Consider the following 14566-nt stretch of genomic DNA (forward strand, 5'->3'; position numbering starts at 1 on the left):
TCTCCGCTGTCAACTTGCTGGAGAACAAAATTATTAAATAGCTCTCTAGCATATCTATTTTAATAATAACATTCAGATGAATAAGGGTAATGGTTCAAATTTTACAGTTTTCAAAAAAAGATCACCATTGTACATGGGCATTTATTTTTTTCATATCTACTTTTCCTAAGACACTTCTACAATGTTTAGTGAATAATACCGGAAACATTCCATAATTATTTTAACATGGTTCTATTTATTAATTTATCTGTTTATAGTATGAAGAAACTGAAAGAAGAAATGGAGGGTGTTGTTAAAGAACTAGCTGAAAATAATCATCTTTTAGAAAGGTCAGTTATCCATATTATGCTGTAGCATATATCCAGAGAATTATGAAGTCAGATTTCAAGGGAATTATCTGGGTGGAATACAAAACGACAAAGGGAGAGAGTTGGATGAGAAATAAAGCTGCTGGAGAAGACTTAGAGATATTTGGAGTTTCCCCATGTGCTTGAATAAATGTTTGTTAGAACATAGTAGGAGTATTTCTGCATAAAATTCAGAGTAGTTTTCTTCTACAAGTAGCTTAAGAGATATGCAAAGAAACAGTGGGTTAAATAGAGTGAGCATGTAGCCCCAGGATAGGCAATCACAGGTTTCCCCAAATTGCAGTTCTTGTAATCTATGTCTGTTATTTACAGTGGTACCTCAGTACTTGTCATTAATTGGTTTCAGGAGGTATGATAAGTACTAAACAAATCACATGACCTGACCTTTTGTTTTGTCCGGGAAGAACTTTCTGTCTGTCCCTTTTCTTATGTCAGCGAACTTCCCAGCATGGCCAACAACCTATCTGCCCTCTGTGGCCGCCTCCTGCTTCCTTTTGCAGCAACCTTCCCTGCATGGCTGACTTCCTGTCCATTCTCTTTTTTTTAATACTTTTTTATTTTTAATGTAATACACACGATACATATTTTGTGGACAGTGTATTGACTGGGTCAAATCTTTTTTAAACAATGCTAACAGTAATAATACAAATAAGTATGCATAATCCTGATCTTCCAACTTCAACAGTACCATTCTCTCTTTATAATTCTTTATCATTTTTTTCCATTAATTCATTTAAACATAAATAACATTTCTTTGCACCATGTATTTGTTATCCCCTACTAAATTACTAATGTTTAATATTTTATATATATCATATATATATATCGACAGTTCAGCAGTTCGAATCCCTAGTGCCGCATAATGGGGTGAGCTCACATTACTTGTCCCTGCTTCTGCCAACCATGTAAAAAATGAAAATAGAAAAATAGGGACCACCTTTGGTGGGGTGGGAAGGTAACAGCATTCTGTGTGCCTTTGGTGTTTAGTCATGCCGGCCACATGACCATAGAGACGTCTTCAGACAGTGCAGGCTCTTCAGCTTTGAAACAGAGATGAGCACTGCCCCCTAGAGTTGGGAACGACTAGCACATATGTGCGAGGGGAACCTTTACCTTATATATCATTATTCCACCATAATTTCAATATTCCAAATGTCTAGGGCAGGGTCAGCTCTTTGGGCTCTCTGCCGCAGCTCCCTGTCCCATCAGTGGGTCACCCCATCCCTCTTATTTCTTTTTTGGACTCCAGCCCAAAGCAGCAGGAAGTGAAGCCTGCCCTACATGCAAATGTGGTGTGAAGGCAGGTACAGGGCAGCTTCACTCCTGCACTCTCCTCCCCCTCCTCCTCTCGTAACCCCATGGCCAGCTCCTCCTGGCTGAGCCAGGAACGTGTGCACATGCAGAGAGACCCTCCTTAAGCGAGCCGCTGCCTTTAACACACTGTTAATATTAATAATGTAATTATTAATCCTAAACTTCCTAAATTAAACTTTCATCTATTAAGCTTAGCTTATTTTTAATTCTAATAGATTCTGTTACCTGTTAATATGTGTGCTACTATTTTCCCCATTTGTATTTTCTATTTTTTTTCTTTTTATTAATATATTTTATCATTATCCATCATCTCTTAGCCTTTTTGAAGTTCCATCATTTATTGACTTTTTAATCATCCTTTTATTTTTCTCGCTTGGAATCTTATAACTCTTTTTGATATTTTTATACCTACTGACCATTCCCTCTGGGTTGCCCTTTGTCTCTTTCTGCTGTACTATTTGAACACTTTTAAAGAGATTTTTCCTTTTTTTCCTCTGTTCTATTATAAGATTTTAAGGAATTATCTGATTGATTCCTACTTATTAATCCTTTCTCTTCATAATCTTTTATCTTCTTGCATCTTGTTTTGATTTTCTCCTTCTACAGCTTCTTCTAATTTCTCATCTATTTCCTGAATATCATGTTCATCTTTTTCCCCCAATCGTTGAGTGGCTTCTTCACTTATTTCTTCATCTTTAAACAATCCCCTTGTCTCATTATTGTTCTTTATAATTTCATGCATTATTTTAAGCATCAAAATTATTTCTTCATTTGCCTCTATTATCCCCTGTAGATCCATTTTGTAGCAATTTAATAAAGATTACTCGGTATACCTCTTTTGTTCCAATGTCTCAATATTTAAAAACTCCAACTTAGTAAAATTCAGTCCATCCCATAATTATACAGCCAACACCTGCTTTCCAGATATTATTTACTTTCTTCTATTTCGTGTATTAGAGTTTATGTGTATTGGACCTCACTTTCACTAATTACTGACACTGTAGTGTAGTGCTCCTCTTCTTCTAATAGATGGCTCTCCGCTCCCAAGACCAACATTAAACAGTATGTCAAAAACAGCTGATCATCCAATAAGTCCAGGGGGTTTAGAAATACAAATAAGCAAGAAAGTTTCTCCCAAAAAAATCACCTTTCAAATTATTTAAGCTTTTTTCTAGGCTTTCTGTCTTTTAAGGCTTCCCTTGGGCATTTCTTTCACCTCTTAATTTTCAATCTTTAATCTTCTCCATGTGTCTAATCGCCACTTCCTTAACACTTGGAGATTATCTTTTAAAATTCTTATACTTAAATTAAATCTTTGGAGTAAGAGTTGAAAGTTATCTCACCCAATTTCAATGCTCTGTCCACGGACTGCTCCTGCACAAATCTTATGGGTCCAGTTGTCCCAGCTTGTGACTGCCAAAAATGGCTGTTGTCCCTGCTGCCGTTTGGGAAAGCTTGCTTCAGACCTAACAAGGAAATTGTGAATTCCTCATGGTCTACAAAGCGCTTCTCCTTTCTTTGTCACCCCTATAAGGCGGCTTTGACCCCATAGGGTCTCCCAACAATGGTTACCAGCTGGATTTTGCAGGGCTCGGCAGAACCCGCTATTTTCCAAGCCGTTCTTGCTGTGACGACAACCAAAAGTCACTTCCTGTCCATTCTCCATGGCCGTCCCACTCTTCCTAATATGGTGCATCAAATACCAAACAAACAAGTACCAAGACAACATTTTCAAAATGTGTTGCGGACCGACCAAATTTGACAAGTTTTGAAGCAGTTGAGTACTGAGGTACCACTGTATAACTATTGCTGTGTCAGTTATGTCTTACCAGAATTGTAATCCAAAATATCTGGAAAATACTAGATTGCCTACAAGCTCTACAGACTCATTTGATACCAGCAGTTTTTGGTGGGGTGGGGGGAAAGAGGCTGCACTCACATTACACTATTCATGGAAGAAAAACAGTTTGTAAATCATGTGTTAGTTTTCATAGACATGTCCAGATAGTTTTGTTGACACTGGTTTGTCACCGTCTTGACACTGCCACCTTCTAGGATATCTTTTTTCTTTACTATAGCCCAGGGATTCTTTGTCTATCATTCAAGCATTAATCAAACTTTACCCTACTTAACCTTTGAGCCAGGGAAGGTGCTTCCATATACCATGTTTTCCTAAAATAAGACTGGGTCTTATTTTCTTTTGGGCCCAAAATAAGCACTAGGACTTATTTTGGGGGGATGATTTTTTTTCCCCTGTATGGGAGGCCCATTTTTTCTGCTTGCTTTCAGCAGAGCAGGAGGCCGTGTGGTGTGCTATTGCCGCTGCCGTGACGCAGGGAAATGGAGCTGCTCCACACTAGCTTACCTCAGGTTCCCCACAGACAGGACAGACAGGTCCTGACACTTGCCTCGCCTTGTGGCAATAGATCCAACAGCATGGCTACTGGCCCACTTCTTCTGATTGCTCATGGCCACAATGGAGCAGGAGGCTGGGTGATGCGCTGTTGCCATGGGCACAACGCGAGGTGGTGTGGAACTGCCCCATGTGCCCACACCGGTTTACCTCAGGGCCCCCGCAGCCAGGCCATCCATGCCCCAACAACTGCCTCATCTTGCGGCCGCGGCACCACCCACCACTTGGCCTCTTGCTCCATTGTGGTCATGAGCAAGGAAAAGAAGAAGCAGCCATGTGGGTTCCTGTTGCACATGGCTGCTGCTGCTGCGAGGCAGGTGTCAAGACATGGATGGCCTGGCTGCGGGAGTTCTGAGGTAAGGTGTTGCGGAATGCATGGGGCAGCTCCAACCCACCTCACCCCATGGCTGCAGCACTGCGGGCAACCAGACAGAATGGCCAGCTGGCTCTTAATTAGGGCTTATTTGGGAGTACGGCTTATATTAGGCGCATGCATAAAAACATGCTAGGGCTTATTTTGGGAATAGATTTCTTTTCAGGAAAACAGTAGTAAGACATCACGTAAATATCAGTGCTTCATAAATTAGAGCTATATAAACCAATCACAGTTCAATTTGAATTCAAGATTCAAAAATGGCAATATTTGAGTCAAACTTTGACTCAACCAAGTTTCAGGTATATGCTATAATGGGAAAGTTATCTGTAGTTCTTTATATTTTTTTTATGGAATGGATTTTTTGGGGGCAAATATAGCAGAAATATGGAAAGAATAGATCAGCCTGTGGAATGTCCATCAAAAAGCTTAGAGACACATTGTGCAAAATCAGTGCAGAATGGGTCAGATTCTAAATAACAGCAACTTTTTTTAAATATAAGCTTTTACTAAAATTCAGAGAATGGCACATGCTTTTCTAAATACTAAATGCTTTTCTAGAATGCCCATTAACTGACAGATTAGCCTCTTTAATGACTGTTGCACAAGTTGTATGTGCAACTTTTTATTTAAAAAATGCATTTGAGATGTATATTATTACTATGACAGATATAATACACTGACCTAAAGGAATAGTCTGTGTTTATACACAACTACAACCAAAGACAAAACAGAAAGACAAATAGTAGAAAGAGAACAGGATGGTTTATTTCTAAAATTGTTGAGAAGTATGAAGAACATAAAAGGGGGGTTGAATAGCATAAGAAGTATAAGCCAGCAAAGCCCAGAATTTGTATTGTAAACCAGTAGATTGATACGACAGAATAGCAATAAAATCGAATGGATTGCTGGAAATATAGAATATCACCCAAGGAAAATCAAGCTGGAATTTTTTTAAAAAACAAGCCTTCCTGAAGTGAGAGCAAACAACGAAGTGGCCACACTGCCTCCACCCCCCCCCAGATGTTCTTCATAGGCAAGGTTTGTTGAAGTGTTAACAGTCATGGGCATTCTGCTTAAGGCAGAATGGGGATTTGTGGGAGTCGTCAATCAACTTTTCCCAACATTGTTCACGTATAAACGGAATGTTTAGAATTCTTCAAAGCAAGAAACAGCAGATAATCCATCAAATATCCACATCCTTTACCATCTTAAAGCACATTATTTCTTTCAAACCTTTGCATCACTTTAGGTATTACTTTGTTTAAAACCTTGCGGTTACTTCTCTAAGATAGTCTAAAAGCTAAATTATGTAATATTTAGCATAGCGTTTCCTATTGGTAATAACTGAATTGTGTTTTTTATTTAGGTTTGGTGCTTTGACAATGGATGGTGGCCCGCGAAATGTAGATTGTATGTAGCTATATATTTACCATTATAGCTTTATTGACTTTGCACAGCAAGAACATGTATATGCAAAAAGAATATTCTCTTTTTGCATTTTCCTCAGTATTTAACAGAAATATGTAAATATGTATATACTGTAAATATGTAGACTTTATGTTTAGGTAATGTTAAAAGTAGATTTTTCCCTATATAAATATGTGTAGCAGCATATTGTGGCGATTCTGAGTATGCTGACACAATTTGAAAAGTTCTTATTTCATTTTTGTAAGTGTTATAGGGAAAATTGTGGCCTTTTGAACTATCATGTTCTTTAAAAAATGATGAGGGTTTCCTTTAAATAATTTCAATAAAATCTCAGTAATGATAATCTAGAATTTCCCGTTTTATTGTGAATATACAGTACATTTGTCACCAGTGACAGAAATATTTCTGGATTTTTAAATCATTCCTATTCTAGATGTGTTGATACTTTATTAAAATTATAATTTTCTAATTGGCACTTAGAGCTAAATTCAGCCTTCATTTGCTAAATTGGTAATTTGCTAAATCACAAGTGAATTGCAAACTTGAAACCTTTTAAAATTATTTTCTTTAAGACAACACTCTATTTCAAATTCAGTGAATCATTTTTATTGTTAAAAAGATTGTATGTGTTTTTAAATATAATTTTAAATCCTAGCCCTAACATTATAACATGCAGATTCATAATAAACAACTTTGGTACAGAGAATATATTGATTCCAGTCATTCCAATATTCTAATAAAATATTAGAAAATTGTTTCCTTTTTTTTATTACATTCATACAGGTAATCCTCAACTTACAGCCACAATTGAGCACAAAATTTTAGTTATAAGTCATAGGTCTAATGACCAGATTCAATTTTTATGTCTTTATGATGATTGTTAAATGAGTTACTGCAATCATTAAGTAAGTGGTGCAGTTGTTAAGTGAATGATTTGGTCGTAAGTCTAAATCTAATTCATCCAATGGCCATTTTTTGCCCAAAACCGCAAAAACCATCACAAAACTTGTTCATGTGACTGCAGGATGCTGAAACTGGTCGTAAATGCTCCTGATCATATGACTAAGTGGTGGGGCAGTTATAACTTCAAAGACAGATTACAAGTAACTGTTTTCAAATTCATTGTAATATAACAGTTGTTAAGCAACTGGTCGTAAGTCAAGAACTACCTGTATTAAGATTTGATCATGTTAAATAAAACAGAAATTACAGAAGTTTGCACAAATATGTTTCATGCAGATACCCCACATACAGAGCTGGATTCAGATGGATGGTTATACATGCTTAGATCCACTGAAAATACTGGGGATCTTTTTAAGTCTTATAGGAGTTGAATCTGAATAGGTCTGACTCCAACCCACAAAAATGTTCAAAGTTTCACTTCTGGTGATTAATTCTTGCAGGCCAACCAAACCAAGCTAATGACATCCTGTTGACTTCAGTAATAACATGTTTTCCTGTTTGTCAGGTATCCAAGGCTGGTATATCAATCTGTTCTGAGTCACTCCTGGAACAGACTAGCTAATTTGACACCATTTCAGAATTAGGTAGCTTGAAACTTTATGCACATTGTGTTTCTTTCAGTGGAGCTTATATAAAAAGCAAAACAAAACACCTATAGATTCTATATAGATTGGCACTTGGCATTTTAAAGTTAAATAAAATAGGAAAATTATTTCATTATTATGTTGGTAACTTCCTCATGGTCTCTTGATTTCTAACCTTAACATGACTGAACAGAAGAAAAAAATCTGTCTAATAGTTTCAACATTCAGTGCAATTATGACTCTTATCTTTGTGTTGCAGCTAAATATAGAGAGTGAATCATTTTTCAGCATTGCAGTATCTCTTCTTTCTCCAAAGTTATGGTATGCAATTCTATTTTAGGGGAACAAAGTGGATATTTAGGAAAGATGCAGAGAACTGTGCTAGCAAAATCTATTTAATTATTATGCTATATCTGATGCTATAAGCTTTAACCACAAGATTGTGTGGATTTGGTTGAGTAATAATGTCACTGCAGAAAATGTGGAATCAGTAGTTCTACTGATAAATATACTCAGAAATGCCTAATTTAAATTCTCCAACATTCACCATCCAAAATATAGTAGAGAAAAAAGCATCTCCCTTATTTTAGACAATTCATGTGTAAAAACAGCTATAATGCTTATACTGCAAATGGGAGCTGTCTATGTACAGTATATGTAAAATTGCAGCCTGCAGAAACTTAAAGTAGATATCAATCTGCATCCATCTTGTAATTCAAGTACTAACCACAAGATTGCATGGAATTTAACCTGTGGGTTAAAAACTACCCTATTCAATAGCCTAATACAAAAGAGTATCAGGTATTAAAGTAAGCAGCAACCCAACACATTTAAATGGCATACATTTTGGTGCTTCTGTCTTGAATTTTCTTGAGTGGGAGCATGGCCAAGGATGTCCTGCCACCAGTCCTGCTGCCAGGCAAGAAATCCTGAAGGATACTGTGAACAAGCTCTGGAGCCAGTTCATGGTGAAGGTCCACACAAGAGGCATTGTGGGCTATCCCAAGAGTTGGAGGAAGAGTGACATTTCTGGACCAGCTCTGAAGTGGCTCAGCCTATCTACAGCGTGGTGGGAACTGTGCTGGAGAAAATGCTTCCCACACAGCTCAGCAGGATCCCAAGTTCCACAAGCGAGAGCAAGCAAGAAGCGCCCAAGATGAAAGTGCTATGGATTCTAGTTCCCCATCTGCAGGAGCACTTAGGACACCCTTAGAAGGAGCTGCAACTGCTGCTGTCTTTTCAGCTTGGTGGTTGATGACAAGCAGCGCTATACTCAGTTTCGGACCATTTTGGAATCCCAGTAAGTGCGCTGGCCCCAGCTGAGGTAGCATCAATTCAGAAGGACTACAGCATGCTATGACTTCTGCCACCGCTACACCTGCTGGGCAAGCTACTGCTGCATGGGTAAATTAGACTGCTCACCCTAATCTTCCTGCAGATGACACCCGCTTTCATCCGCTTGGTCCACACCTGCCTTTCGTGCTTGTCCCGATATTCAGAGGGTGTTGCATCTATATGGATATGAACGCTGCTCCCCTAATTCTATGCTACTCTTGTCATTATCCATGAAGAAGGATGGCTGACAATCAACCTGTACTAAAGTCTTCTACCTGTCCATTCAGATGTTTATTTTCTGATTATGGCCTATATAAATATGCATATATAATTGTAAAACTATTTAAAACAAAGTATATTTTTTGTATCTAAAACCAAGAATAATTTTAGTTTCAGTGGCTCTAATTTATTTATTTTTTTGCATTTATATCCCGCCCTTCTCCAAAGACTCAGGGCGGCTTACACTATGTTAAGCAATAGTCTTCATCCATTTGTATATTATATACAAAGTCAACTTATTGCCCCCAACAATCTAGGTCCTCATTTTACCTACCTTATAAAAGATGGAAGTCTGAGTCAACCTTGGGCCTGGTGGGACTTGAACCTGCAGTAATTACAAGCAGCTGTGTTAATAACAGACTGTCTTAGCAGTCTGAGCCACCAGAGGTCCCTTTAATGAATGAATTGCCCAAATAGGCCCATATGGTGCATTTCTTAGCAGTTCTTTAACCAGGAGGCAAATTTTCATTGTGTACAAACAGTAGCATTTCCTGTCTCCTCACCCCCCCACCCCAGCCACTATTTTAAGCTAACAGATGCTTACTATATTCTATGAGTCAATCCATTTTATTTACCACCATCATTTTCAGAGTGACTTATTTCCCTACAAGCATGGCTTTCTTAGTATTTGTTAAATTTGTTAAAAAGTGGGAATTTGCAATGTTTTTCAGTTCTGGGTAAATGGCCTGTCATACTTCAGGACTTAATATTCCAACAATGGGAACTCTAATGCTGTAGATTTTGTGACTTTCCCCTTCTATTCCACACATCTACTAAAACTATCCTTAAAACTATCCTTAGTTGGGCTGTATAGATTTCTGGAATTAATGCTTATATATGCTATGGGGTGATGTTTTGGACATAGATGTCACACACTGAAAGTGGGAATTTTTGTCTTCTTTATTCTTGATAATTTTTATATAATGCAGAGATGAGATAATTACTTTAAAAAGCATTGTGTATATTCTCCCTTCCCATACACACAATACTATAGAAAGAAAAAGTTAAGACTTTCAGAATCTGCTTTCAAAAACTAGAAATCCAGTCTTTACTTATAACAGATTTTTTTTTGTTGAACATCAGACTTCATGATATGTATAAAACCTGTTCCAGATTGTCACCACTACTTTGCTCCTCACAAGCAAAGAAGTGAGTATTTGGGTAGAAAAAAGAACCAGTGAAACATGGTAAAGAATAAGCTTATTACATGAAAGTAAACATGAGCTGAAAGAGATATAGAGATAGCAAGATTTTAAAGTTGCAGAATTTTGTGTAATATTTGGTTGCAAGAATAAGAAAACATTGGTGGAGAGCAAGCTTATTGTATGAAAATAAACAAGAGCTAAAGATAGCACAACTATAAAGTTGTAGAATTGGCTGTAATACTTGGTTTCAAAAATAAGCAATAAAAGATTTTGCTAGAAAGAACAGGATAATTGTAGTATGATTACAAGTAATAATAAACAAAAGCATTTGGATTATAAATACTGTAAGAAAAGCTCATGCCAAGTTTATGGCGTTGTTTCTCAGCCTTTTAAGTACTGACTCTTGAACTATTTTAATGTGTTTCAAGCTAACTTTTGTTAAATCAGCAATCCCTACAGCAGCTCCCAAATAATTGGTAATATTACTGAAAAACTAAGTAAAAAAGAGACCTAACTATAAAGACAGTGCAACCAATATGGCTCACAATTTCAGTGTCTATATTTATGGATAAAGGAGAATGGAATGGTGTGCATCCTTCTAAACTTCCTGCAGATGATGATGATGACATCCATTAACTGAAGCCTGATTCTTGGTGATTTTATAGGCCAGCTCTCTCTCCACATCTTCTGATTTTGCACTACTTCTCTGAGCTTCTCTATGCTCTGGTTGGTGTCAATTTTGATAGTGTCCAGCCGCCATGTTCTTTGACGCCTCAGTTTCCTTTTACCGCTAACCCGTTCAAACATTCACTGGCTTTCTCCAGTGAATTCCCTGCATGACATGACTAAAGTCAGTGAGATGAAGTTTTGTGATTCTGCCTTCTAGTGACTTGTCTGGTGTCATACACTCAAGTACTTACTTGTTAGTAACCCGTTATTGTCTAAGAAATACATAGGAGCCTTCTCCAGCACCACAGCTCAAACAAGTCAATTTTCTTCCTGTCTTGCTTTTTTTAAGATCTAACTTTCACATCCATAGGTAGCTATGGGTAACATAATAGAGCAAACTTTTTGTTGCCAGGCTGTCCTTGCTTTTCCATATTCTGCAAGCAACCTAACAAATAATGCTTGAGAAATATTGACCCAGTAAAGGTAGTCCTCAACTTATGACCACAATTGAGCCCAAAATTTCTGTTACTAAGTGAGAAATTCGTTAAGTGAGTTTTGCCTCATTTTACGATTTTTCTCACGACATTTGTTAAGTGAATCACTGCAGTTTTTCAATTAGTGACACCGTTTTTACGTGGATCTAGTTTCCTCACTGACTTTGTTTGTCAGAAAGTCGCAAAAGGGAATCTCATGATTCCAGGCACTGCAACCATCATAAATGTGAGACAGCTATCAAGCATCCAAATGTGTATCAGGTGACCATGAATGCTGCAATGCTCATAAGTATGAAAAATGGTCATAAGTCATCTTTTTCACTGCCGTTGTAACTTCGAACGGTCACTAACAACTGCTGTAAGTCAAGGACTATCTGTATGAAAAATATAATTAAGGCATTTTGTGAAATACAGTTTATTTCAGTTGTAAACTTTATCATGGATTCCCTTGAGACAAGAATTTTATTTAATGATCTCCCTTTCTTTTGTCTGGGGATTCCTTATAACTTGCCCTTAAAGACCAGAGACACTTTCTTGAACCACATAGCACCTTATTTGTCCTTCTAATCTACAATATTACTTCCTTGCTCTCCATTGTATTCTGTTTGGAATGAAACAATTTGCTGCAGCCATCTCACCATGGCCAACTTGATTTGACCATCTTGATACAGCCATCTCGCTGCAGGACAGCTTGCCATGGCCAAGTTGCCACAGGGTAATTTGCAACTGAAAATTCCATATGTGATAATTCAACACAATAAATCTTATCTGCCACTGTTTCTTTGACATAATTTCCATTTTTGTCAATGGAAATGATGTCAAAGAAACAGTGGAGGATAACCTTTATTGCACTGAGTTATTCCAAGTAGAATTTTCTATGCGAGTTGTCCCACAACAAGTTTGCCATGGTGAGGTAGCCGCTGCGAGATAGCCATGGTGAAATGGCCATGGCAAGCTGTCCTAAACCCTATTCTGTTTTCTCTCTAAAGCAGCTCCCAAATATTTGGTGAAGTGACTGAAATCTGCCTCGTTAACTGACTGTGTTATGGCCATTTTACAGATTCTTAACTCTGCTAAGGATTAATACCAGCACCATCTTAGCTTTCTGAAGTACAGATAGCCCTTGACTTACAACAGTTCAGTTAGTGAGCGTTCTAAGTTACAACAGCACTGAAAAAGGTGACTTATGACCATTTTTCACACTTATAACCATTGCAGCATTCATGGTCACCTGATACACATTTGGATGCTTGACAGCTGTCTCACATTTATGATGGTTGCAGTGCCTGAAGTCATGAGATCCCCTTTTGTGACTTTCTGACAAGCAAAGTCAACGAGGAAACTAGATCCACTTAACAACGGTATTACTAATTGAAGAACTGCAGTGAGTCACTTAACAAATGAGGTGAGAAAAATCGTAAGATGAGGCAAAACTCATTTAATGAATTTCTCACTTAGTAACAGAAATTTTGGGCTCAATTGTGGTGTAAATTGAGGACTATCTTTTCATTGGTTGAAAACATCAGGTTTTCAATATGCATTGTAAAATAGCTTGCACATTGTAAAGTTGTGATAATATTTATGTTTTGATGGGTATTTGAATATTGGTGGCCTGCTTCTGGGATGCTTTTTTGTTTAACGTAGATTTTTGCTGATTTTAGTTTTACTTTACATGTTTTAAGATTACTGAATGGTAAGGATTTTAACTAGAAGCTTGCAGTATGCATAGCAAGCTTTTAACATTTGTATTGTATTTTACTGTATGAGCTGCCAGTCTCTTGAAACTGCACAATGTAAAAATGCTTGTACTGTAATAAATAAATAAAACTATTCAACTGGTGCATTCTGCCCTCAGTGCATTCCATCCCACATTACTGATATTTAAATAAAACATTGTATTCTGATTTTGCTGCAGCTTCGTCAGAAAAAAATGCTGCAATAAAACTATTAATCCTATAAATGGCAACTCAAAATGAAATTACCATACAATTGTTTTACAACAATTTAGATGGGTTTTTTTATCCAATAGTTCCTATTTGCAACTTTTTATATACTACATTGCAAAATGACTCCAAGTGATTTATAGTATAACATAAAAAATAGATTATCATCTCACTAAAAAGTAAAAAAGGTTATACCACAAAACTCATTCTACCAGTAGGTAAATAATCTCAAGCATTTACCACTGTATCTGAGAACTGTTTTAATGGCCATTTTAAATGATGGTAAAGAACTGTTAAAAATGTAACCTCATTTCTAAACAAAAGGTTATATTCCAGAAGGAAGAGGCTACAGTGGGAAAACATTGCTTCTGCCCCTAACATTTTCACAATGGGTGGGTACTATGAGCATTCCTTCTGGGGTGAGAGATGCGATGGGATTAAAAGAGGCAATCCAGAGATACCTCAGCAAATCTATGCAAAACTTTAGAGGTTAAATTCAGCACTTTGAACTGAATCCTAAATTCTTATTAGAAGCCGATGCAGCTGTCAAGACTTGGTGTTATGTGATAGTGGTAACTTGCCCATTTTGCAATGACTGCAGCTTCCATGTTTCCTTCAAAGGTAGTACTATACCTATAAAGTGCATTGGAATACCCTAGCCCAGTGATGGCGAACTTTTTTGCCATTGTGTGCCAAAAATGGGGAGCACGGGAGTGTGTGTGCACGCACATGCCCACGCCCATAATTCAATGCGCCCTGCCCTCCCACGCATGCACGCATGATCCTCCCCACCCCCATGCTCCCCTTGCCACAGTGGGCCCAGTAGGCCCATTTTTCGCCCTCCCCAGGCTTCAGAGGCTTTCTAGAAGCCTGGGGAGGGCAAAAATGGCCTTCACCACCCCTTCACTGGAGGTTGGAAATGGCATGTTTCCCGATGGCAGATAGGCTGTTTCTGGCTTCCAGAGGGCCTCTGTGGGGGGAGGCCATTTTCGCCCTCCCCAGCCTCCTAGAAAGGCTCTGGAGCTTAGGGAGAGTGAAAAATGGGCCTTCCCCATCCCATCCCCCGAGGGTGGAGGCCTCTCCCTGGAGGGAGACTGGAAACAGCCTATCTGCCATCGGAGGCCAGAAACAGCCTGTTTCCTGACTTCCAGTGGGCCTGAAAGGCTTCGCCAGAGCTGAACTAGGGCAACGCTCATGTGTCCACCAACATGGCTCCACGAGCCACTTGTGGCACACATGCCATAGATTCGCCATC

The 14566-nt window shown here is 38.0% G+C and overlaps 1 protein-coding gene across 1 annotated transcript in view; it reads left to right on the forward strand.

The window, feature by feature from the left end:
- TBK1 (TANK binding kinase 1) overlaps nucleotides 1–11460 on the forward strand; it is a 41883-nt gene extending 30423 nt beyond the window's left edge. The window contains exons 20-21 of the mRNA XM_058190387.1: nucleotides 258–329; nucleotides 5838–11460. Of these exons, the coding sequence (XP_058046370.1) occupies nucleotides 258–329; nucleotides 5838–5889 (124 nt within the window). The 3' untranslated portion in view covers nucleotides 5890–11460. The remainder of the gene's footprint in view (nucleotides 1–257; nucleotides 330–5837) is intronic.
- The last annotated feature ends 3106 nt before the right edge of the window (nucleotides 11461–14566 follow it).

The sequence above is a fragment of the Ahaetulla prasina genome, chromosome 7 (genome assembly GCF_028640845.1).
Source record: "Ahaetulla prasina isolate Xishuangbanna chromosome 7, ASM2864084v1, whole genome shotgun sequence".
NCBI classification, from domain to species: domain Eukaryota; kingdom Metazoa; phylum Chordata; class Lepidosauria; order Squamata; family Colubridae; genus Ahaetulla; species Ahaetulla prasina.